This window comes from Barbus barbus (genome assembly GCF_936440315.1).
Source record: "Barbus barbus genome assembly, chromosome: 49".
NCBI lineage: Eukaryota > Metazoa > Chordata > Actinopteri > Cypriniformes > Cyprinidae > Barbus > Barbus barbus.
The window spans coordinates 3,206,403-3,232,807 of NC_136727.1; the positions used below are offsets into that span (position 1 = coordinate 3,206,403).

The window sequence follows — 26,405 nt, forward strand, 5'->3', positions numbered from 1 at the left end:
CCTCTGGGCAAACATCGACTCGGAAGTGGAATGCTGAAGCGTACAGGTGAGTTCAGACAATACAATCACCCTCATTACAGCCACTAATCAGTTAAAGTTGCACTGAAAGGTGGAGAAATAATGATCAGGTTGGACAGAATGAGATATTTCAGTTGTTTAAGCACCATGTAAACCTGTAAAGTAAGAAAACAGCCAAAGAGCCTGTTTGCATCAGTCAGGTGTAACACGAAACTGCAGCCTTAAGAATGTGTGTTAAGTGTTATTTTTGGAAATACATAGAAACTTATGCAGTTGAAGGTAGAAGATAAAGGAGACATTGTCCTGGACATTAGTTAAAGTGGATATTGGTTAAATCATAACATAAGGTTAAATATTTCTCTACATAGATGTTATGTTCGACGTTACAGGTCCTTTGTGTTCATAATTGTCGTTGAGATGGAATTCATGTTCAGACAATACAGGTGTATTGTTGTTGTTTTTTCCGCTTGAAATGCAGTCTGAGCCTCCATAGCGAAGTGAAATATGACTACAGTAAAGACCGGTGAGCCAAAAACAACATTACAGCTACAGCTCAGAGGATTCGAGGAATTTAAAGAACAACAAAAAAAACATCATGGAAAATGGCTGGAAATGTTTATTCAGGTTTAGATAGATAGATAGATAGATAGATTGATAGATAGATAGATAGATAGATAGATAGATAGATAGATAGATAGATAGATAGATAGATAGATAGATAGATAGATAGATAGATAGATAGATAGATAGATAGATAGATAGATTATGGGGCATATAAAAACAAACCAAATGGACCACTTATAACATGTTTCTGCAGTTGTTTTTGATACAACCCCTCCTTGTGAAAGATCAGTAATGTTACATATATGACACATTGGGCGTTTATGATACATTTTTCATGTTACGTATATGTTACATTGGGCGTTTATTTCTCAATTGAAAAAAAAAAAACATTTTATAATTTATTTTGCTAAATAATAGGGTTTTTTTTCTGTTTATTTGCTTTTCCACAACATATATTACAATGATAAATTTTCTGGGAAGATAAAATGTGCGAACTGAATAAAAATAAATAACCACCTCACACTGGAGGTCAACATGTTAAACGTGGATGTAGATTTGTTAAAATATCAGCAGAAAATATATAACACTAAAATAACTGAATCAGCTAAATTAATTGAGCAGCTCATTACCATTTTTCTTAAAGGGATAGTGCACCCAAAAATGAAAATTTGATGTTTATCTGCTTACCGCAAGGGCATCCAAGATGTAGGTGACTTTGTTTCTTCAGTAGAACACAAAGAAAGATTTTTAACTTAAACCGTTGCAGTCTGTCAGTCATATAATTGCAGTCAATGGGACCCACGGCTTTGAGAGAAAAAAAAACATACATAGACAAAACCAAATTTAACCCTGTGGCTCCTGACGATATCTGTGCGGCGGATCAGAGGTAAAAATATATATATATAAATACTGTTCAGTTTCTTGCACAGATCGATCGTTTCGTGTCTTTAGACCTCAATGTATCGTCATGAGCCGCAGGGTTTAACTTGATTTTGTCTGTGTATGTTTTTTTTCTCTCTCAAAGCCGCGAGTCCCATTGACTGACATTATATTACTGACTGCAATGGTTTGAGTTAAAAATCTTTGTTTGTGTTCTACTGAAGAAACAAAGTCACCTACATCTTGGATGCCCTGGGGGTAAGCAGATAAATTTTCACATTTTCATTTTTGGGTGAACTATCTCTTTAATGTGACAAATACGGCACATCAAAATTCCACCTACTTTTATAAGGTTAATAGATTATAAATATAAATAGACAATTATAAATGTGACATATATGTCACCGCAATATCTTTGTAACTTGTTTTATATCAATTTGTTCAAGAAATGTATTAAAATCAGGCTAAGATTAATCTAGGATATGTTATTAAAATATTAGAATTGTTGCATGGGTTGAAACATACCTTTAGTAACAAAAACAAGCATTTTAAAAATTGCTGATACTGCAACATGTGCTAACCAGACACCATGTTGGAAATGTTTCTATGGCAACAAAAAATGCACACATTGTCACATGACTGAACCTGGGTGTTCATTATATGTCACTTAGGGACTTCCTGAGTTGAAAGTGAGGGATGATGCTTTAAAAAGACCTTTCCAGATAATCACCAGTGTTTGTGACATCCGCGTCACCGTGGGTGCTTATGGGTTAAATACATTAGATTGCCGCTGAAATCTGCATTCTGGGAATCGAGGTCCAGTTCAGGTTTAGATATTTAATTGCTTACAGTTTTTCCCTCTGTAAATTTATTAAATCTAGTAGATTGCCATCAAAATATTGCATTCTGGGAATAATGTCTGGATAATAATGTCTCAGGTTTTGATAGTGTAGGGGAGTTTACAGTTAAGACCCAAGGACCATGATGAATGAAGACCAGGAGTCAGAGATGGAATCAACTGAAGGAAAATTTACTGAAAAAAATAGTTAGTCAGCTTCAACGCTCGAGTCTGTAGGCCCCTCTGCATACAATCTCAATACAACAGCAATTCAACTCTAGCAGAGGTCAATTACTGTCATTACTTGGGTAAAAAGAATACCGATTGGTTCAATTGTAGAAAAATGAGATTAGAGTTCACACGCAATGTGTCACTCCCAAGGCGTATATCTCCCACCCAATGCATCAGGGTGAGGGAAGAGGCCCAGCATTCCACCCTGAATCCCCTGGAGACTGGTACTGCACAGATACCAACACACATACATAGAGAACTTCTTTAAGGCTGGGTTGTTCAAACCCAAGAAACTTTCTCAAACATCCAGATACGACATACTTTTTGTCACCCAGAGGTTTCAGACAATATTCTTTATTATTTTCTAATGTTTAAAGATGAAAAATAAAGTAAATGCTTTAATTGTAAATTGGTTATGTAGATGAGACGCCTGATGACCTTTGTGACCTAAGCTGTCATAGAAAGTCAGAAGAGTAAATGTATGTTTTAATGGGTGCTTTTCTCAAACCAAGGAGAGAGCACATTCCAGTGAGAAGACATGTAATTCCTTCAAATCATTTAATATTTCGATGAATAATATTAACTAACAACAAACCACTCGAAAGGATATTATTTATTGAAGCGGCAGTGGATTCCAGAATCAACCACTTCAATAAATAAATAGATAGATAGCAAAATTACATGAAAATATAGTAGATTGCCACCAAACTACTTCATTCTGGGAAACCAAGGTCAAATTCATTATGAATTAACTTGTTTTAAGTGAATACTTTATTTGGAAAGCATATAGGGAAATTGGGTGGTTCTGAGGTCAAAGCTTGTGACATTTTGACATATTTTAAAAAATAAGTGCTCCAGCAGGTTTGGGTCTGAACTGCACTATTATCCTGATATCCTAATGAGTGAGGTTTCACAAATGCAAATTCCTTCAAAAAGGTTCTTGTTTTTGACAGTCAACTCATATGGTCTTTAAACCCATGGCTATGCGGTTATAAATTACTGTAGAAATTACACTACTTAAGAAAACAGCTCGAGGCCTCTACTTCTCCATTCTACAAGACATCTGTTTGACAGAAACCTTATCTGATATAAAACAGGAAGTAGGCATGGCCTGTTTGAAATGAGCAGCCATTAATTATTTACTAGCTGTCTAACGGACAACACAGAAAAACGAGACTTCATAGTAAACTTCGGTAAGAGCAGATTATTTGTGTGTTTGCTTCTAGAAAAATAAATGTAAATGCATAAAACATTTCATTTATATATAATAACAGATTTCTTAACATTTAAACAAGATCAAAGATGATCCTTGAATGTGTTAATAGTGTTTTCATTTCAAACTGGTGCATTGGAGCTTCTTTCTATTCTTAGATGAATTCATTTCATTAAAACTTTGTTGTTTTGAGTACATTTTGTTTTTGAACTTTCAAAATGAAACTCACTGTGGTTTCCTTAATGCCTCCACCAGATCTGCTGTGGTCCTGCATAATGTGACATGTCAGCTCTTTTATAAACTATAAGGGTTTCCTGTGTACGAACAATGCATCCTTGCATTGTGTGTTAAACTTCCTTTGGCAATTTACAACAGGAAAATAGTATAGAAATTCCTCTGATTATACGTTTGCATGATGTACCGAAAACAGACCTGAAAACATGAAGTCTGAAGTGTTGTTGTCGTGAAACTCGTTTCACTTTGTCATGGTGTTCACTTTCTTGAGGTCGACATCATGAAGATCGCATCCTTCAACATCAGACGTATGGGTTCAAGCAAGCTGTCAGACAAAAATATTGTGAAATATCTCATTAAGGTGAGTTTATAATCTGATTAAGAAAATCACATTCTCACAAGCTCAGAAGTATTCTTAAAACAGACCACAACACTCTTTTCTAGATCTTCTCTCGGTACAGTATAATCATTCTTCTTGAGGTGGTGGACAAATCGGGCAAATCTATAGCCAAATTTCTGCAGGAGCTTAACAGCACCAGGTCTGTATGAACCTTCAGAGATTCTCCTCACCATTTGCAGCTCAAAAGCCTAAACTCAATCCCAAATGTAACTTTCTCTCCTACAGAGCTAATAAGAAACGTCCCTTCACAATGGTGGGAAGCTCCAGGCTGGGACGGACTCTTTATAAGGAACAGTTTGTCTGTTTCTACAGGTACAACATTTAGAAAATTAGTGTAAATTATGTTACCAGAATAAAAATTGGAGCAAAAAGCGAAAGAATCAAATCACGCATTTCACAATTTTGTAGCATTTGATACGTCTTCCTTTCCCTTTAATGAAATTAGATGTTTAATTATGAATAGTCATGCATATAGATACACATTTGTTTGCTCATTTCTAATAGAAAAGACGAGGCCGATCTGGTCGACACATACCAATACGAAGACAATCAAGTGGGTGACGAGGACGCTTTCTCTCGGGAGCCCTTCATCTTGCGTTTCCGCTGTAAACACACAGGTAACCAACCCCTGTTAAACCTTGGACCAGTACATTAAATTTCTGCACCAACTCTAGACTAAAAAGTCTTCAGTGATAACATGACCCAAAATGTAAAGTCTAGGTTCATTTACTCACCCTCATGTTGTCCTCTGTTCTTATGTTCAATGAGATTAAATGGGATTTGGTGCTTTCAACATTATGGGAACTGAAACTTCATCAAAAGATGTAAAACTGCCATAAAAGTGGTCTATACAACTTATGACCAAAACTGAAGTCATTCATTGTAATTGCATGTTCCTATACACAACCATTAATGTTTCAGGAGGTTGACCACATGAGCTCAATTAAAATCATTTTTTTGTCTCTTTCAGTGCTAAAAGATTTGGTGTTGATCCCTGTTCACACAAAGCCCAAAGACTCACAGAAGGAACTGGATGAACTATACGACGTCTTTCTGCATGTCAAAGATAAATGGGAAACGGATGTGAGTTTACCCCTATGCAACCACAACACATTCCAGAGGAAGTCTATACATCTTTTTGGATAAAGCGTCTGCCAAGAATGTAAACATTCAAAGGAATTGAGTACATTGAGCTTAGTTTATCTAAAGTGGAGATAAAGAAATTCTTGCCCAGCTAAAATATACAAGTGAGTTCTAGTTTGGCCAAACATTGATTAGAGTTTGAGAGAATGCTCAAACTGTTTTACAGAACGTCATGATTCTTGGCGACTTCAATGCGGACGGTGCCTATGTCTCCAAGAAGAAGATGAAGACCATCAGGATCCGCAGCGATCCCGATTTCCACTGGCTGATTGGGGACGATGTGGACACCACAGTTATCCAGTCCAACGACCACACCTACGACAGGTGAGGTGAACAAATATAAATGTACTCACCTTTCATCTGCTGCCTGATCCAACAACAGCAAACAGAGTGCCAATTTATTTCTGCACTACTTCCAGCACTACAAATGGATTCAGATCTTCCACTCTGATGTGTTCATGATAGACAGCCTCAAACTGCTGAGGCACAGTGCAATGTGACAAAACTCACACACAGTGTAGACAGGCTGCAGACACCATATTGAAAATGAGAGGCTGTGAAGGATAGACTTACAGGGCCAGATTTACTAACAGCTTGCACAGTCAGGATTAACATTAGTGATGAATAAGGCTGACCTTATTGCATATGCATTTGTAGGAGTTTCCCTTTCCAGACACAAAATATATGGGACGAGAATATTTTAAAGCGATAGTTCACAAAAACAAAAAGTCTGTCATTCATTACTACTTCGGAACACATATTAAGATAATTTTGATGAAATCTGAGAGCTTTCTGACCCTCCATAAACAGCAAGGGAACTACCACGTTCAAAGCCGACAAACGTAGTAAGGACATCGTTAAAATAGTCCAGGTGACATCAGTGGTTCAACCTTAATATTATGAAGCTATGAGAATACTTTTTATGTGCAAAGAAAACAAAAATAGTGACTTTAGTCAACAATTTCTTCTTTTCCGGTCAGTCTCCATAACAAAGTATTCTTGTAGCTTCATAAAATTATGGTTAAACCACCAATATCACATGGACTATTTTTAATGAACTATCCCATTAAATAAAGTGTACAAGTTTATTTTGTATGTATGTAGTAGGCCTATGTAGCATATGTTTTGCGGTAGTTAGTTTATTAGTATTTGCGCCATTATTTAACGCCCCAAAAAACATGTCTTAACCAATTTTGTGCCTTTTATCATCTGCACTGCTTGTCTGCAACTCTATGCTAATTTGCGCTGCTCTTGGTAGATTGTGTTGGTCATTCTGGAAATGCGCTGGCTACGTCTGTGTTCTTTAGTTGGGGAGTCGTGGCCTAATGGATAGAGAGTTGGACTTGTAACCTGAAGGTTGTGTTCGAGTCTCAGGTCCGGCAGGGATTGTAGGTGGGGGAGTGAATAACCAACACTCTCTCCACCCTCAATACTATGACTGAGGTGAGACCCTTGAGCAAGGCACTAAACCCCCAACTGCTCCCCAAGCGCCACAGCATTGGCTGCCCACTGCTCCGGGTGTATGTTCACTACTGTGCGTATACTTGGATGGGTTAAATGCAGAGCACAAATTCCGAGTATGGGTCACCATGTATGGCCACACTTCCCTTTCCCTTTCCTTTAATTTGCCCATTGTCTGTCAGGAGATCACCAGCAAAACTTCCCACTGCCATCAGTGCTTGTATGGGATTGTGCTCTCACGCTAATTTGCCCTGTTTCATCAATCTGGCCTACAGTCTGTACAATGGCACGCATTGTATAAAGTTCCTAAATCACAGAATTTCCCCAACTTTCAAATCCTTTTAATGAAATATTTGTCCATTGAACATTTCTTTTTTGAAAAGACGTTTCGTCAGCTGGACAATTGGTATGTTGTTAAATAACAGTATAATCCATTGAACACATTTCTGTCCCTCACAGCATCTTTTTCATTACACATGGCGCTACCCTGACTAGTTATATTGTCTGTTGTCAGAAATAGCGCAAGAGCCTGGAGTACGTTGGAAATAGAACAGGGCATCAGTTTTCTGTCGAGGATTTATTTGGTGTAGACAGAATCACTGATTATATTAAGTTCTATGGACTTTTGTCAAATAGCGTCATGCAACTCACATCCGGTGTAGACACTGTTTTAGACCATGAATGTGAAATTATTACTATTAATTAAAAGATGAGCAAACCATTGCTTGGATGTAGCTAGAAGCCTTAGAGTTTTCTAAGTGCAAAACATTTTTTTGGCCATTTATTTACAGGGCAACTGCATTTTGGGGGCCTGAAAGTGCAAACTTTTGAAAATAGGTTTCAAATTGCAAGTTTCTGAAAACAATACTGTATTGAAAACGGTGACATCATATTACATGTATTACATGTTCAGTTTATAGAAATGTGCATGTGTACAGGTAAGTACTTCTTTACAAAGCAACATCTCCAACTACTGGCCTGGCATGCATAATACTGCATTTTTTTGCTGTTGTTTTTGTGGATCCGTGTGAATGATGTACACAAAAGTCTTCAAAAATGCAAAGGAAAACTTTTTCTCTTTTGGTACATTGTTGTTGTGTAAACACCTTAAAATGACAGGTCAGTCTGTCAGTCAAGCTTTGGAAAATGTTGATTGCAAATATTTTTTCCTAGGATTGTGGTGTATAAGGACGACATGTTAAAGGCTATTGTTCCAAGATCAGCAAAACCTTTCAACTTCCAGGAAGCCTACAAACTTTCAGATGAAACTGTGAGTATATTAATTACGTCTAATTTTTTAAATAAATGTGAGGTTCGCATATAGATTAGAACATAATATATTAATATGATTAATCTACGGCAGGCCCTAGACATCAGTGATCATTACCCAGTGGAGGTGACTCTGAAGAAGTCGTCTGCGACAAAGACCAAAACACAGAAACGCAAAGCATGATGGGATGCCAATGCACACTGTATAGGATCTTAACGTCACTCTACTGAAGGAGAGATGCTACCTCTTCATAAGAAAATTCAGCTCTTAAAATAATTTAAAATATAATTTAAGAATTAAAATCATGCTAATTTAATGAAATTTACATTTCAATATAGTTTACATGCTTATAAATGTTTGAAATGACTGTGAAATCTCAAAATAAACTTTTCATTTTTATTTTTTAATGTCATTTTTCCAACAAGCGTATTATTTCATGCCTAAAGTGTTAATAAATTTGTTAGTTCGCACAGCTGGCTACAACCACTAATTGGTAGCAAATACATTTTAAAGATACAAACAATGAATTGGCAGACAAACAAGCGATAAATGCCAAACCACTGCTATTGTGTGAAAATCAAGCCTCAAGCGCCTTTAGCAAACTCTAATTTAGCTTGTGGCAACAAGCATGACAAGCTGGTTAACAAGCAAAACAGTTAACATGGACATTACCAAACAGATCAATTACAGCAGTCCACTTACCTTCAAGGAATCAAGCAACCTTCATTAGCAAGAAAGCATTCACAAATGAAATTAAATGTGTTTCATCTTAAACATGAAATAGAACAATGAGTAGAACAATTAGGTTACAATGAATATTTGTACCACCATTTTTGTTGACTGTATTACAGGTGGCCATAAAGTAGTCTGTAAACGTGTGAAATCCTCCAATAGTCCATCTCAGCAGATCCATGTACTGTAGATAACCAGTGACAGGAAAGGTAAAAATGGCATGGCTTCTTCTTTCCTTCCTGACATCTAGGCACATATTGTATAGTTGTCTGCGGGACTGATTTTGAAAAGAGCCATTCAAAAATCTGCAAGCCAGGTGTTTGGACACGTCTGAAGATTGGCTGAGTCGGCTAAATCATGAAGATGCAAGGAAAACACAAAAGAGAAAACCAAAATTAACCTCTCTTTGTTGTTAATAAAGATTAGTAAATATGTGTATAAACTCACCGGAGGAGGAGATCAAGTCCATCGATGAACATCTGATTTGGAGTCACTAACTTTCCCTACCTTTCCTTCATTTATCAAAGAATAAACAGCGATGGAGAAATTTAAGCAAGAGTGCACTCTATTTACAACAGCTGTTATATGAATATAAGCTGCAAATATTAATGTGGCAAAAATTTAATTGTTCAATTAGGAGATTAAAGGCGTAATATTGCATGAATAAAGCAGGAATATTTTGCGCGAAATACACTATTACGAGAAACGGCATGATTAAAAATGTTAGGCATTGTTTCTAAATCAAAACATTTATAAAAGCAGGTACACACATGAACAAGTAGCGCTCAGAATAATAAAAAAAAATAACAATGCGTTTTCTATATCTGATTTCATTTAACGGACTTGGTTTGTTAGCAATTTCATTACTGATTATTTTAGTATTTGATTAGATCGATTCTAACTACTCACAAATGTAGTATCGTTTTTTTTTTTTTGTGCATTTTATGACAAATTTGCATGTTTTTGTAACTACACTTAAGTCTCACAAGTGTTTATTTCGCATAAAAACAGTAACAGATCCCAATTTGCTAGTTGCGCTGTACTGTGTGTTTGATGTTGCAGATCGACTGTGTGTTATTCTTCTCTCATTTTCCTCTCTCATCACATTCGATTCACATTACTATGCTACTTTCATCCTCCAGTTCTGAGTATTGTTTTTCTCGTGTTTGATTTTGCTCTGAGCAATGAGTTTCGGATAGTGATCCTATAGCGCACACTAGACTCAAAATCCCAGCACTTAGGCCTTTACTCTGCCTCATCCTCACTGCTGCTATCTGGGTAATGCCAGCTAGTGAAACAGTCGCGCTTGGGAACGAAGCACAGCGCCACATCACAAGTCACACACATGACTGGAGTTTTGTTGTAGCACATTTTGCATTTTCGCCTTCCAATGCTGCTGTCCCCACTGATGTACTTGGGCAAATGGGAGTAAGGGGTAAGAGTCGGGCGTATTTGTGCAGGGGCGGATGCAGGTCCTGTTCCTGCAAGCTCAGTAACAAGTGCCTCCCGAAAGGCTTTCTGGGTCAGAGGCTTCTGGTTGTTCATCTTGGCCATCTGCTGGTGCAAAATGAATGCATTGACTACGGCGATGTCCACAAAGTGGTAAAAAAAGGACCGATACCATCTTCTTGTTTTATGTAAAACTGTGTAAAACGAAATGAGTGCGTCAGACAAATCCACTCCTCCCATGTGCCTGGAATGAATGGAAAATTAATTATAAGATGCATAATATAAAAGGTACAACTTCAAACCAGTGAGTTAATCTACTAACTTGTTGTAGTCCAGCACTGCGACTGGAACGGGGAAATCCTGGAAGGCCCAAACTCCATCGGCTCCTCTCACATTCCTCTTAATGGAGTCCCCATTAAAGGCTTTATGAAAGGTGGAGCACATCAGCACATCCCTCCTGTCTTTCCACTCAACAAACAGCAGATTGTCTTCCCTAAACCAGCGAATATTGCCACGAGGAGCCTGTTTCTTCGAGTGGCCAATGCGGTTTGCACGAACAGTGCCACAAGCCCAGATCTTTTTACGGAGCAGGTCTCTGAAGAGCTTGGGACTGGTGTAAAAGTTGTCAACAAACAGCTTGTAACCGCTTCCTAACAACCTTTCGTTTGCCAGAATCATGACAGAATCATAGCTAATACCTTTGCTATCCTCCAAATTTGCCTTTCCTTCATAAATGAAGAAGTCCCATGTATAGCCACAGAGGGAATCTGCCAGTACAAAAAGTTTGTACCCCCATTTTGTAGGTTTGTTCTTCATGTATTGTTTGAGTCCATTTTTAGCCTTCGATGCCACCATTCGTTCATCAATGGAGATGTTCTGAGCGGGATGGAAAGAGGCTCTGCAGGCGTCCCTAATGTCCTGGTACAGCGGTTTGATCTTACACAGGCGGTCGTATTCAGGTGTTCCCCTCTTCTTCTCATTCTCTGCGTCCACTTTGGGATCACTAAGATGAAGAGCTTTACTGATGGTCATAAACTTCCTGCTAGACATGATTTGAGAAGGATAGGGAAGATTATATATCTGAGACTTCCTCCAATAGTCTGTCAGTTTGAAGCATTTCAGCAAACCCATGTAAATCACCAGTGCCAGGAATGACTTCAGATCTTTAACTGAAATGTCCTCCCATGGCTTCTTCGCTCCTTCCTGACGCATAGCCCCGTATGCATTTGAGTTTGCTAAAATTGTCCGCAGGACTGATTTTGAAAAGAACAACTCAAAATACTGTAAAGGACTGCACGATGCACTGGAGACCAGCCGTGGGCCGGGTGTTTGTTTAGGTCTGAATAAAGGCTGTGTCGGCTCAACATCAGGCTCATCTGTACTTTTCCACTTCTGTTCTGAGATGCTTAAGGAAAAAGGCAGGGATCGACTCACACTGCTTCTCCTACCTTTGCTTTTGCCACTTTGTACAGAGGCAGGTGAACCAGATCTGCAAGACATTGCTGGAGATGGTGATACGGAAGACAGACTGGATCTCTTCTTCTTTTGTGGAGTGACCTCTGGATACCAGTCATCATCATCATCATCAGAGACATCTGTAAACCTGTTGCATGAGGCAAAAAAATCGAACATTACAAACACACTGCACTATGCAATAACAAATGTGAGTAACATTACATTTCTGAATGTGGTTTTAATACTTCTAGATTGTTCTATAAAATAAAAAAATGGCTTTTCTTTGTTTATATACATGCCTATATTTATTTCACGTACGTGCCTTTAAATAAATGGAAGATTTTGTATATTTTATGTGTGCATTACAACTCACAGCACCGATAATCGACTAGAGCACGCGCGATTATAATAGCCTACCACAAAAGATAGCGATTCAATTACACTAAAACGGTCCGCCTACTCTATTTAAAACGCCAGGGCGGCACTTGATAAAAACCTAGAAATGCAGTGCATATTTCTGGATGCCACACCCAGGTCTTCCAGTCTCTTATCGATCCGATGTGCATTAAGTACTCCAGCATCCAGGGATAGCACCGAGAATATAGGCTACAACATCCAATCACGTTTTCAACTCAATAATAATAACTCGATGGATAGACACGATAAACACGTTTTGCTGTATTTCATTCACGCTCTAAACCTGTTCGGATGTTAATCTAAATGATAAAATGCTGATATTTGATAAATAACATAACTGTGCGAGGAAAATATATATTTACTAGAATAAAGGGTTAATTAGAATGCATTACGCTGTGTGGATGTTTATTTTTAAGGCAGTGCTATAATAGCAACAATTCAATATTAAAATTATATACAAAAGTAGACAACAAGGTGGTTTGATTGACAATGATGTAATAGAGATCAGAGTCCACTTTTAAGTACGGGTACAGAGCCAATTTTATTTTTATAGGCTAGCACTTTTCACATTGTGCACAACATTCATAATGCATGAATAAGACTTGATCATTTTCACACTGTTTGGTCAACTGACAAGTGAATGTGTTTCTTGTAGTGAATACTGCCCGTACCGCTGCATTGACTTCACCCAGAGCTATAGGTTCATTCATTCATTAGCTACGTGATTTGAATTGATTATGATCTGAGCAAGACAAAATACTAAAATATATCAAATAAACCAAAATAAAAGGGCTAAATGTATTTTCATTCGATCATTCATTTATACATTCGCTATTTGCACATGCATATTTTGTTTAACAATAAATCTTAAAATATGCCTCAACTTACTCATCCAGAAGAGTTTCGAGATCATCGATAGACATCTCCTCTACTGCAGAGTCGCTAGAAGCCACACTGTCCTTGTCAGGTAAATCATCCAATTCTTTCGTCTTGTCTTGTTCTTCATCACTGTTCACGCATTCATCTGAGCTGTCCATAACGCAATCAACCATCTCCTTATTACACGCATCCATCGCTAAAAGCAGCGCTGCACAGGGTCGCAGAGAAGAGGAGTTCGCTCCAGCAAATTGAGCAAAAACACCATGCAGAGATGTCTTGCAGAATGCAATAAACCCATTAACCACTGCGATCGCACTTTCATTCGCTATTGTTCTTGTCTGTCAAGATTTTCCATCCAGTCATTGGCCAGATCCGCCCTGTAAACACTCCAGGTATCCCGTACAGGGATTTATGATCCTGATTGGATGTTTTGAAATCAAGCGCTCGATGCAACCCGAAGGCATTTTTGCAATCCATGCCAGGACATTTTTGAATGAACATGTACAAAGATGCATAGCAAAATTTGCAAATCGTCGTGGTTAAGTCTTCACTTTGGAAAAAAAACTTTCTCACGCACAATATGGAAAAACAGTATTAGGACACCCTAGCCTTCTAATGAACAGGTTTGACTACTTTAGTCATTTCCACGACCCCAAAACTTTAAAGCATATAATTATATTCTAGGGAATTGTGTGCTTTTCATTTTATTGCAACAATTTGGACAGGACTCATCTATTCTAGCATGACAGTGCCTCTGTGCATAAGGCAAGGTTCAAAAAGAAATGACTGATTGAGTCAGTGTGGAAGAACTTGACTGGTCTGCAGAAAGCCATGTTCTAATCCCAGCTGAACTCCTCTGGTGTGACTTTTAAATGCAGACTTTAAACCAAAAACTCATCACCAAACACCAATGATTTGTATATGGATACTGTCATTTTAGACTCTTCCAAAACTGTTGCAACTGAGATGGAAATACAGTTTTTAAATACATGAATAATGTTTCCGTCTTTATTGCCACAGTTTCTGAAGTGCCTTTTTCTGTTCTAAAGAAGGGGGTGTCTACTCTATATAAGTCATTGGTGGGTGGTGATGAGTTTTTGGTTCAAGGTCTGCATTTAAAGTCACATAGTTGTTCAACTGAGATTAGGATTTGGCTTTCTGCAGACCAGTCAAGTTCTTCTACACTGACTGAATCAATCACCTTTCCTTATACACAGAGGCTTTGTCCTATTAGAACAGAAAAGGGTCCTGTCCAAACTGTTGCTATAAAATTAAAAGCACACAATTCCCTAGAATATCATTATATGCTTTAACATTAAGATTTCTGCTCATGGAAATTGATAAAAGGGGGTGTCCCAATACTTTTGGCAATATATATATGAGTTTTGTGAGTACAAAAAGAGACTCTACTAGAGCACTTAAGACATCTATTTAATGGCATGCAACAGATTCATTTAGATTAAAGTTAATCTAAACTTTGCAGATTTAATGTCTGCAAAGTTTAGATTAATATTAAGCACCTTTCCATCATCAGGTCACATAGCTCAGAATCTGACAGGTATCAGTACCAACAACATTTCTATTAGAACATGTTTTGGTACAATTACAAACCGTTCCACACAGATTTTCCAGCAAAGTTAGCTAAAGGTGCTCAGGACAGGAGAACATCAATGGGCGATTAGTCACTCACGACTAGCCCTATATATTCTAATCCTGATTTTGCAGCACCACAATAGACAAAGAGTCCATAAATGTGTCTGAATTTGTGGTTAAACATTTAAACTAATGGTGCAAGAGCCCTGAAAATACAGTTCCAGTGTGGTTCCAGCGCAACAGAATAAACATGGGAGATTTTTCATATATTTACTTGCAATGCGAATACTCAAAATCTACCCCTAGAAGCTAAAATGTCTTTAAGATATTTCCAGTTTATCAGTATTTATAAGCCTCACATGCCATAAGTCTGTCATCAGTGTCTTGCTAGTTTCATGTTGCATTTCTTTGGATTTCTGGTCATTTTGATTTCTGCATTTGGAGTTGTTTATGAATAAACTGCACTGTAAGCATTTAGCCCAAATAATACTTCAGGTTTTACCTGTACGCGAGGGTGCAAGTTCAGTGTGTGTGGTAAAAAAATTTCACCAGAATAGTACATGTGTACCTTATGCTCACTGTCCAACTTTGTATGTGAAGGTCGCACGTGCATTAAATTTGTTTTGCACAAATCAGTTATTCCACTAGGTGGCAACACTGCCTCAGCCACAGTTTCACAACAGAAAACAAATTAAGAGACTGCAACAATAAACGCCTGCATTGACAAGCACTCCTGTGCATGAGAGATAGGCGCAACTTTAGTTTAAAAGAGTACAACAAATATTTTATCTGTCAAAATGTCTGGAGAAAAAGTGTAGATGGAGGGAATCTGCCGTGTAGGCACAGAGGGAATCTGCCAGTACAAAAAGTTTGTACCCCCATTTTGTAGGGTTGTTCTTCATGTATTGTTTGAGTCCATTTCTAGCCTTCGATGCCACCATTCGTTCATCAATGGAGATGTTCTGAGCGGGATGGAAAGAGGCTCTGCAGGCGTCCCTAATGTCCTGGTACAGCGGTTTGATCTTACACAGGCGGTCGTATTCAGGTGTTCCCCTCTTCTTCTCATTCTCTGCGTCCACTTTGGGATCACTAATATGGAGCTCTGCACAGATGCTAAAAAATTTCTTTCCAGACATGATTCTTGTAGGATACGGCAGACTGTATAAGTCTGATTTCTTCCAGTAGTCTGACAGTTTGAAGCATTTCAGCAAACCCATGTAAATCACCAGTGCTATGAATGACTTAAGATCTTTTATTGAAATGTCCTCTCATGGTGTCTTCTTTCCTTCACGACGTATGGCTCCATATGCATTTGTGTGCTCTACAAGTGTCTGTAGCACTTAGGGTGACCAGACGTCCCGAAAAATTCGGGACAGTCCCGAAATCTAAGCTGCTGTCCCGAATCCCGAATCCCGCTCTAATTGTCCCGAAAATTATACTGAAGCAAAATCTTAAATAGTTATTGTCTGATAAAACATAAAAAACTGTCCGTGGAGCGAGGTTGAGTCATCCTGCAGCCTGGCAACCAGCCCCCGCCGGCTGCTCATTGGCTGCAGCATCTTGTTTTTTTTTTTTTTTAGATATACCGTAGGCGCGCATTAAGATATGCACTGATAAGCAAATTTTCATTCATGAAATTGACATGGCTGGCGTACCGGAACCCCAACATGCTGCAAAAAAGCTAAAAGGTACCGGATTGGTTCAGTCACTTTCGTTTGAAATTCATTATCTTTATTATTTATTATTCATGAACCCCCCCCCCCCCCCCCCCCCCCGAATTTCAACCAATCTCATCTGGTCACCCTAGTAGCACTGATTTGGAAAAGAACAACTCAAAATACTGCAGACGACTGCATGTTGCAGTGGAGATCAACTGGGGTCCGGGTGTTTGTTTAGGTCTGAATACTGGCTGTGTCAGCTCAACATCAGGCTCATCTGCACTTTTCCACTTCTGTTCTGAGAAGCTCAAGGAAAAAGGCAGGGATCGACTCGTGCCGCTTTTCCTACCTTTCCTTTTGCCACTTTGCACAGAGGAAGGTGAACCAGATCTGCAAGACTTTGCTAGAGATGGCGATACAGAAGACAGTCCGGATCTCTTCTTTTTTCGTGGAGTGGCCTCTGGATACCAGTCATCATCAGAGTCATCTAAAAGCCTGATGCATTAAGCGAGACAACAAACTGGCATTAGTGATGTAAATATGCAGACACAAATATGTTACATTCAAAAACTGAAAGTTTCAACTAGGGATGCAACCGAAAAAAGCTCTTTCAGTGTTTGGCCGAATAAGCGAAAAGACTAAATAAATTGTACCGAACAATAACGTGACACGATCAAATAGAAGCGCTGAGATCTGTGAATGAAATTAAATTATATTCCAATTTTAAATGTGTTTCTGATTACAGATTACACAAGATTTGTATTTTAAAGAAAACCATTTCGAAGTTCATAGTTTGCGTTTTGGGTTAAAAGAATTTCTTTAATATGAAATTCGAATGATATGACAATTAGATATTATGAATTAGACTGTATATAAATTGAAATCTACACGCTAATACACACTATACTCAGTCACGCAATGCTGATGTTGTTAACATTAATAATTTGAGAATAATGTATAACAATAATAATCATTTGCACGGTTTGATGTGATATGAGCTAACCAATCTTTAGATTAAATCACCATTCGTAGCGCGATTTATGGTAATGCTTTTTTCCAGAACAAACGTGGCGGACTTGTTACTTACTTGTTCAGATAACAATATACGGTGATAAGTACAAGTACCCATTCACCTCAAAACATTAGATTCATCCGCCGGAGTACAGCCCATGCAAACAAGATAATTTCACACCCAGCTGCAATACCAGGTTTTCAAACAGATGGCGACAAAGAGGCAAAACTTACGGACTGCGGCTTTAAAGTGCTCTTTTCGAGCCCTAATTTTGTACTTAATATACTAAAAATTATTCTTAAGTACTTTATAAGATAAACTTAAGATCAGGATCAACTAAGTGTACTCAACTATGCTATTTTGGGACCATGAATGTGAACTAAAATGCGCTTTTACCATACTATCTCTGTATTTAAAAATATATTTAGTCACCACTTGCAGTAGGGTACAACGAGGCTAAAGGCGCCCTGGGGTGAAAGGCACCTTTGATATTATTTTCATCTAAACCACTAGAACGAACTGTAAGAGAAAAGCAACATTTAGCAACGGTAACCATTTAGGCTGATACCGGAAAGCATTAAAAGTGTAGTTCTGATGTTGTTAGAGTGCATCAGAATAAAACATGGGGGAAAAAATAGACATATTTCATATAACTACTTATAATGTTAGTACTTATACCACCAGAACTTTAACTATTTTCTATATTATTTCTGTCACGGTCCTGCTGGTGTGCCCTGGTTGGCCACCAGATGTCACTGTGTGTTTGTTTGAGCACATGGCTTGTTGTCTGTGGTTTGTGCCATGTGCTCTCCTGTTTATTGTCTGACCCCGCCCTCCTTGTTATCTCATTATTGTTTCAGTAACTTCACCTGTGTCCTCCTCGTTTGTCTCCCTATTTATTCTCCTGGTGTCTGCAGTCCTGTGCTGGTTCGTTGTTTAATATTAAATGTTTTTGAAATTGTCATTACTCTTTGTGTCGAGTGTTTGCTCTGGGCTGGGATACACGCACCTCGTTGTCGTTTTTGTATCCCAGTCCTTTTCTGTTTTGTTTTTTTGTGCCGTGTTGGCCTTTTTGTTTCAATTAAAGATTAACTTCCCTGCACTTGGACCCTGACCTAATCTTTCCACGGTGCTTTTCACGGCGTCCCGTGACAATTTCCAGTTAATCAATATTATAATAGTCCTCAAATTGCATTAGTCATTGTCAGCTAGTTTCATGCATCCTGTTTTTTTTTTTTTTTATTAATTTATATTTTATTTTATTATTATTTCTTGAGGTTTTGGAGTTTAATACTGCTTTCATCTATCTTTGTTTATGAGTTTCATTTAACAGTTTGGACACATATGAATAACCCTGGACCACTGGTTAAATAAATCTTAATTAAAAATCGTATGTCAAAACAATACAGAGACCAAAGCATCTATCAAAAATAGTAAAAAAAAATAAAGAAATTAAAAAATGTAAAAAATATATGAATTCCAATGGAGAAATTAGCTCATTAAAATGGTATAAATATCGCATAGTATCATAAAATTCCCTCAAAATCATAAATAATAATAAAAAAATCTTATTGAACAAAAATATATTACATTGATTTTCCTGAAAAAAAAAAAAGTTACATTTCAAGGCTTCGGTTACTTTTGACGGTGAAGAAGGCAAGTGTGACTCCTAAACGAAGAGGGCCAGATACACGAGTTTCACAATTTGAGTTGAATTACTGAAATAAATGAACTTTTCCACAACATTCTAATTTATTGAGATGCACCTGTATCTGTAACTGCATGACTTCTTGAGGGAAGACTAGGATGGTTTTGTCTGCATCGAAATACATTGTTTTTGCTATTCGACATGACTGGCATGCCAACTTATTAAACCTACAGGCAACAATTATCAAATGCAATATTACCAAGTGACTTTCTATGAAAAGAAAATGTGTATTTTATGTGGACTTTGGCTAAATGAAACAGCATCTGATAATAGGAGCACATACGGGCATTTAACCTGCTAAATGTTAATATGACCATTTATAGCATTTAAAACCATAACAACACTATTTTAATATCTGTCACAAAACAATAAAGAGAGGAAAACGTCTATCACAGTTTTCAAACAATTTACATGACAACAAAGCAAAAAAAGAGATATACCAGTAGGTGGAGCTCTCAACATGTCTTAGTTTAACTAGACAACTGTTGGAGAAAAAAAAAAACATATACAAAGAAATACATTGTTTTAGCTATTTGAAATGCCTGGCATAACTGCGAAAAATGAAGACTTTACTCTGAGCTCTGTCAAATGTGACCCTGGAGCACAAAACCAGTCTTAAGTCGCTGGGGTATATTTGTAGCAATAGCCAACAATACATCGTATGGGTCAAAATGATCGATTTTTCTTTTATGCCAAAAATCATTAGGATATTAAGTAAAGATTGTGTTCCATGAAGATATTTTGTAAAAATCCCACCGTAAATATATCAAAACTTAATTTTTGATTGTCAAATAGTTGTATCTCAGCCAAATATTGTCCTTTCCTAACAAACCATACATTCAGCTTTCAGATGATGTATAAATCTTAATTTCATCAAATTGACCCTTATGACTGGTTTTGTGGTCCCCGGTCACAAATGTATTGGTTATGCAGAGCATAAAAGCATATTGCTTTTTTAAATTGTCATCTTGCCAAAACTGATACAAAGTACTGGATGATGTGACTCTAAAATATGAAACAATTTTAAGAGAATGCACACATGAAAGGCAAGTAAATTACTTTACCACAGGGCATGCAGTTAGTATGGGAATGTTGTTGACATGGGCCACATTAAACATTTAGATGCAACATGAGCATGGTGAAACAGTAAGAAAGTGAGACAGAGAGAGCAAGCGTGTGTTCTTTGCCCATCCAGGAGCTCAGATAAAGCAGACAGTGTGTACGTGTGTCCAATCTGAAACAGGTTTTCCCACAATAGGAACTCTCCACCCCATCCTGGTTGGACTTTAAAAGCCCAGCCTCTCTACAGAGAGACACCCGTTTCGCTCAGGTCTGTCCACCTGTTCTCATCTTCTGCTGCAGCTCTACACGGTTTCTCTTGTCCAACTATGAGTCTGAGAAGCAAGCGCATCAGTTCCAGCAGCTCTGTGAGGAGCAGTGGGAAGATGGGAGGTTATGGCTACAGCAGTTTAAGTGGGATCTCCTTGGGAGCATCTTCCCCGAGCTTTAGCACCAGCTCGGCCTATCTGGGGCCTCCCATCGCTAGCATCTCTGTCAACAAGAGCCTGTTGGCGCCCCTCAACTTGGAGATCGACCCCAACATCCAAATGGTGCGCACTCAAGAGAAGGAGCAGATCAAGACGCTGAACAACCGCTTTGCCACCTTCATCGATAAGGTAAAGTTGGGTCTCTTGTTCACAGAGAACATTTTGTATTTCTTTGAATGTTAAAACCAAGAGAGTGTTAATAATAAAGTCTTAATACGATCAACATCCCAAACCTCTGAGGGAAAGGCGATTTGTTAGACTCGCATGATACCGATAGTTCTGTAGCGTGACCCATTTCTCTGAAACCTGTAACCTGATAAATAGCAGGTCAGATCTGACCAAGCCACTGAAGACAGCACTATCCCAGGGAGTATGAAGGAAGCTTTTGTGTGCTGGAGGACAATGCAACCGAATCCCAGGGGCCCGCTGGACTGAAATCGACACTTCAATCGCACTGAAGTACAACCAAGTCACTGTTGTGGGTCGGGGCAGGGCTGGGTCCTTCAACACGGGTCTCAGGTCGGCTTTTAAAGCGCTCAAAATTAAGGATTTACGAAGAACCCATGTAGGTCAGCCGCTACTCTCCGGAGTGTTACCGTTCAGCTAATGGGGAGTCATATTGCTTCGTTAATGATTCCATCTTGGCAGGGTGGGCATCAATTAAAGTGGCCAGGCTTTCAGGATGTGCAGCGAACTGAAGAAGAGCTCTTAAAATGCTGAAATTCCACTGAAGTGGCCTCTTTCTTTTTTGTTCTTATAAAAAGATGACAGGAATAACTTTGGTAACAGAGCATTAGTCAAACCCTTTAATTACCCTACCTTATGTTCCTCAAGGAAGATTTAAGATTAAGGTGAACACATTTTACATCAATATTTCAGTATACTGGGTACAAATATGGTTACTTTGAGCACAATTCTTTAGATGATGTTATAGAAGCCACCTGAGGATTTACGTTTTGCTTCACTTAGCCCTGCTTAAAACTGCATAACGTTTCTTATAACATTGAATACAGGGACTCATCAGTCATACTGAACCCATACTGAACTTATATTTAAATTCAAAATTGATACTGACACTGGGAATTTGAATTAAATATATAAAATTAAATAAATATATAAATAAAAAATAAAAAAATATATCAGTGCTAAAAATACACTTTCAAGTCAAATAAATTTTTGATGACCGATAACAAAGGCACACATTTCTCTTTATGTCTATATCTATTCCATATGAAATTAATTAAAAACTGAATTAAATTTTTTTTTTATTGTTACCTCTGCAGGTGCGCTTCCTGGAGCAGCAGAATAAGATGCTGGAGACCAAGTTTGAGTTGCTGCAGGGCCAGCCCCTGGGCCGGTCCAACGTTGAGCCCATGTTTGAGGCTTACATGGCCAACTTGCGCAGACAGATGGACGTGGTCAACAATGACAGGACCAAGCTGGACGGAGAGCTGAGGAACATGCAGGGACTGGTGGAGGACTTCAAACACAAGTAAAGTATTTAGATCTACTCTAACACCACTGTTTACTGAATTTAGAGGCTCTCCTGTATTTCTTTGAGAAACCAATTATGGATCCACAGCTGCTAATGATTTTATTCTAACATTGAACTGACATAGCTCATTAAATGAGTTTGGGTATAATCAAAACCAATGGATCACATTTGCTATAAATGTGTTTTCAACAGATTCACATTCACAAATATCCACTTTGTATTTTCTTTGACTCAGATATGAAGATGAGATCAACAAAAGGAACAACCTGGAGAACGACTTTGTGATTCTGAAAAAGGTGGGATGCCTAGAAGACTATACGTCAGAGGTCAAAAATAGTATTTTAACACATTATGAAACACAAACCAATAGTTATGACCTCACTGTTATGCGGGGTTAGGGCAGGTTACCGAGTGAAATGCTGGACTTTCAGGACCAGGGAAAGTTAAACTTTCACAACACATTGAATAAAAGCAGCCCAGGAGAGGGAACAATGAAATGTTTGGGAGGGGTAAAGAGCTCTGATTCTGAAGGGAGTTAAACCTGAAGGGATCAAATCACCATTGACAAAAGCCTGGGTGGAGATGTGGCATTATTTATACACTAGAGGAGATCTGTTTTCAAAGGTCTACCTACCGAGAGTAGCAAGAAGTCAAAGTTGCATACTAAAGATATAGGTTTTGATATACCAATATGAGTCTTTTCTGGTGACCTTTTCTGGTGTTCAATGCCCAAGGAAGAAATACAAGTTATTCAAGGTTGTAATTGAGAAGAGGAAAAATGGAGTACTGTGTGTCCCGCAGGATGTAGACTCTGCGTATCTGGTGAAAGCTGATTTGGAGGACAAAGTTGGTGCCCTGACTGATGAGATCAACTTCCTGAGGACCATCTACGATGAGGTAATGTATATACACTTAGAAAACCAGCCACTAAAATTACATACCAAAAAAAGAATACTGTTAAATATTTAAGTTTGCCATTTACGGAAACATCGGTTGGACCAAAACAAACATCTCAACTAATATGGCTTGCAAGAACTAGTGTTTACAGTAGTTAAATTACACATAAACTTGTTTCATCTCTATGGATCAGGAATTGCGTGAGCTGCAGGCCAGCATTAAAGACACGTCCGTCATTGTGCAAATGGACAACTCCCGAAACCTCAACATGGATCATATTGTGGCCGAAGTCAAGGCTCAATACGAGGAGATCGCAGCCAAGAGCCGCGAAGAGGCTGAATCCTGGTACAAGTCCAAGGTAGGTACAAAACACTGTTTCCTTTTATAAATTGGTTGCCAAGTCAACATGAAATGCCATATTTGAACTGTATTTCTGATTGACAAAGCACATTTAGTGACATCTAGAATGGGACCAATACATTTGGAATCTATTGGGTAGGTAAAGTCGTTTCTTAACATTTTAATGAAAGATTCTGAAGACATTTTTCCTTTGGAAAGAGCAATCATTCACAATAAGACCCAGAAGATGGATTAAGAAAGTAAACAGGGTCAATTTTCATGTTGACTTGAGGTGTTTTTCTTCAGAACTTTATAATCAGCTTTCATTTTGTAACGGACATCAAGGAATTAAGTGTACTGATGGTTTTTCCAACTCGTACTGCTCAGTTTGATCAGATGGCCTCTCAAGCCATTCAGTACAACGACGAACTGCGAAACACTAAAGGAGAGATCGCAGATATCAACCGCATGATCAGCCGTCTGCAGAGCGAGATCGAGGTTATTAAATCACAGGTGAGAAATGTGTTATATCACCTTTGCTTTAACCAAAACCCACGGTGGTTGCTAACTCTCGAGCCTACAATCGATTTAGCGTGCTAACCTGGAGAACCAGATAGCAGAGGCCGAGGATCGTGGCGAGATGACTGTGAAGGAGGCCAAAGGTCGTATTAAGGAATTGGAGGAGGCGCTTCAGAGAGCCAAGCAGGATATGGCCCGCCAGCTCCGCGAGTACCAGGAGCTCATGAATGTCAAGTTGGCGCTGGACATCGAGATCGCCACCTACAGGAAGCTCCTGGAAGGCGAGGAGGACAGGTATCGCAATGAGTCCTGTTTTAACACAGTGTATTCTTCTTAAGAGGGGTGGAACTGAAATGGTAGCGTTAATAAATATTGACCATCTCATTTTACAGAATCGGACAGCAGTCCATTGTGAACATCCAGGCTGTTCCCAACTACAGTAAGTGTAAATGGACTAATTATTCATTTTAACAATGGCCAAACACTTCTACATGACATTACCCATGGGATTGTACAGCTTGCAATGTACTGTCATTCCCTCTAGAGAGGGTTCTGGTTTCGTTTGTGATTTTAAAAAAGCATTATTACCATTGGGATATGTGGAGATGCTCTTGAATTTTTGACATATTTGCCGCTGGTCCATTTCTTTATGAAACAGCCACTCCAATCAATAGTCCATGTAGAAATTCAAGCCTGTCTCATGGTTTGTCTGAAAGTGAAAGAAGACATTCAACATCATTACAAAAGTAAAATGGGTCTCAAATCCCATTTCATGTTGAGTTCAGTACCATGTGACCATAATACACAATCTGAAAATTTATTGTTTTTATTATTTAATTTAATTATTGTATTTTTTCACAGGCTCCAAAGGGGTGAACGGTTTTCAGCAGAACAGCTCTCCATCACCTAAAATCCTGATCAAGACTACTGAAACCAGAAACAACACCAGATTCAGCACTCACTGAAGGGTTAACCATTATCAAAAATGCTATACCTATGACAGTTAACATTAAATATAGAAGTAGTTTTCTTTTGACTTTCTATGGATCAATGAAGAATCTGAAATACATTTTCTGAAAGAACAAAGACCTTGTGTTTCATTGAAATGCTATATATATTCAATATAAATACTCACAAATTAAATGACTATATAAAATGAAATAATGGAATGATTTATTCTACAGAATTCAACATTTTTATTTTTGAAAAGCATGAAGCTTGCAAATGATTGCAATACAACTAACGCTATATCTTTTTTTCCCCTTCTGAACTATTTCATTTGATTGTTTACTTATTATTTTGGACTAGTGCTGTCAAACGATTACTCACATTCAAAATAAAAAGTTTTTGTTTACATTTTGTTACAAATTAATCGTTTGAAAGCACTATTTTGGACACAATGTGTATGCAACATCAGTATAGCTTGTATACCTGCAACCTGATACACCATCTCAACAAACAGATCTGATTTCACCACTCGAAAAAATGACAGTGCAGACAGTCCTGAAGACTTAAGAATGGTATGTGGTGTGAACAAAGACCTAAAGTAAGATTAGTCAATGTCTGTAAGAACACAAAACATACAGAAGAAATAAACACTTACCTTCTCAAAAAAGAAAGAAATGAGAAGGCCTGAAAAATAACACCAAAGTGAGTATTTCTTCCTGTAAAACCTGTTCAAATGTAACAAAATTATTGTGTTATCTGGCTACAGGAAAATACACATAGGAGAGTCAATGTGCACAGTAAAACATGATATGATGATATCTTCATATTGTGCTTGTTGAAGCTTCATAAACTCACACAAACACCAGCATTTCTGTTTGAGCAATATTTCAACAGAAATGGTTTCAGCTCTACTGCAATCCCTATTATGAGAATTATAGTAATCTTTGAGGAAGACAGAAGCCGTTTGCTATGTCTGAAGGGGGTCTTTAATCCAGCGCATCATGGTTAGTGTGGGTTTAGCATGACCTTGAATCAGACAAACCCCAAATTGAATCCAAATTACATCCCGAAGGGCTTTAGGTGCTGAAAAGCATCATGGTGGAGCCAGAACACACCTACTTTCATTACCTAAATTGCTCCAAATGACTTAACATTCACAAACTCGATCAAGCTTAACTATGATAATAAAGGAAATTATATTATTTCTTACCACAAAGCTTCACAATGTCGCAGAAGCAGCTCTCCTCATCCAAAACATCTTTGTTTCATGTATTTCTGGTATTCACTTTGTTAAAACTGATGTGTCCAATAAAACGTTATATTCAAGTTATTACACATATAAGAAAGCTATAAGTTAGACCGTTAAGTTATTCGTCTGTTACTGTTTGGATTCTGACTGAGAGCGTGGGAAGAGCTCTGTGACGTTCAGTCTGGAAGCTCACGCCGAGTTTAGTACATATGTGACCCAGTCTTAAGTGTCAGCTTTTCTAAATTGAGATTTATACA

General features: G+C 38.1%; 3 protein-coding genes across 4 annotated transcripts; 2 read left to right on the plus strand and 1 right to left on the minus strand.

Annotated features, from left to right (window-relative positions):
• LOC306867573 (deoxyribonuclease gamma-like) lies at positions 1-8,658 on the plus strand. Of its 2 annotated transcripts, none has more exons than XM_079413320.1 (9): positions 1-46; positions 4,249-4,338; positions 4,422-4,516; positions 4,603-4,689; positions 4,882-4,994; positions 5,348-5,460; positions 5,687-5,844; positions 8,155-8,251; positions 8,345-8,658. In XM_079413320.1, exons 2-9 carry the CDS (start codon positions 4,258-4,260, stop codon positions 8,432-8,434), a joined length of 834 nt encoding a protein of 277 aa, XP_079269446.1. In that variant the 5' UTR covers positions 1-46; positions 4,249-4,257; the 3' UTR covers positions 8,435-8,658. The 2 variants fall into 2 exon arrangements, with proteins under 2 accessions (XP_079269446.1, XP_079269445.1); XM_079413319.1 differs by lacking the exon at positions 1-46 and adding an exon at positions 3,644-3,723.
• On the minus strand, positions 8,657-12,149 carry LOC306867572 (piggyBac transposable element-derived protein 4-like). The gene is made up of 3 exons (XM_079413318.1): positions 10,755-12,149; positions 9,431-10,676; positions 8,657-9,333 (listed from the first exon to the last, which is right to left on the minus strand). The coding sequence occupies exons 1-2, from the start codon at positions 12,062-12,064 to the stop codon at positions 10,229-10,231; spliced, it is 1,758 nt and encodes a 585-aa protein (XP_079269444.1). The 5' UTR covers positions 12,065-12,149; the 3' UTR covers positions 8,657-9,333; positions 9,431-10,228.
• An 8,393-nt stretch (positions 12,150-20,542) lies between these two features.
• On the plus strand, positions 20,543-24,942 carry LOC306867454 (keratin, type II cytoskeletal 8-like; the record flags this gene model as incomplete). Its single annotated transcript, XM_079413110.1, has 9 exons — positions 20,543-20,830; positions 21,985-22,193; positions 22,432-22,492; positions 22,998-23,093; positions 23,287-23,451; positions 23,820-23,945; positions 24,025-24,245; positions 24,344-24,390; positions 24,813-24,942. 9 exons carry the CDS (start codon positions 20,543-20,545, stop codon positions 24,914-24,916), a joined length of 1,317 nt encoding a protein of 438 aa, XP_079269236.1. The 3' UTR covers positions 24,917-24,942.
• Between the last annotated feature and the right edge of the window lie 1,463 nt (positions 24,943-26,405).

What these genes read in the sequence shown, in the direction of transcription:
- LOC306867573 (XM_079413320.1), top strand. Translation starts at nt 4,258, where the DNA reads ATGAAGATCGCATCCTTCAACATCAGACGTATGGGTTCAAGCAAGCTG. An exon ending in CAGGAGCTTAACAGCACCAG is followed by an intron (nt 4,517 to 4,602) that starts GTCTGTATGAAC and finishes TCTCTCCTACAG; the next exon opens with AGCTAATAAGAAACGTCCCT. An exon ending in AACGACCACACCTACGACAG is followed by an intron (nt 5,845 to 8,154) that starts GTGAGGTGAACA and finishes ATTTTTTCCTAG; the next exon opens with GATTGTGGTGTATAAGGACG.
- LOC306867572 (XM_079413318.1), bottom strand. Translation starts at nt 12,064, where the DNA reads ATGTTCGATTTTTTTGCCTCATGCAACAGGTTTACAGATGTCTCTGAT. An exon ending in GCAGTGCTGGACTACAACAA is followed by an intron (nt 10,677 to 10,754) that starts GTTAGTAGATTA and finishes CATTCATTCCAG; the next exon opens with GCACATGGGAGGAGTGGATT.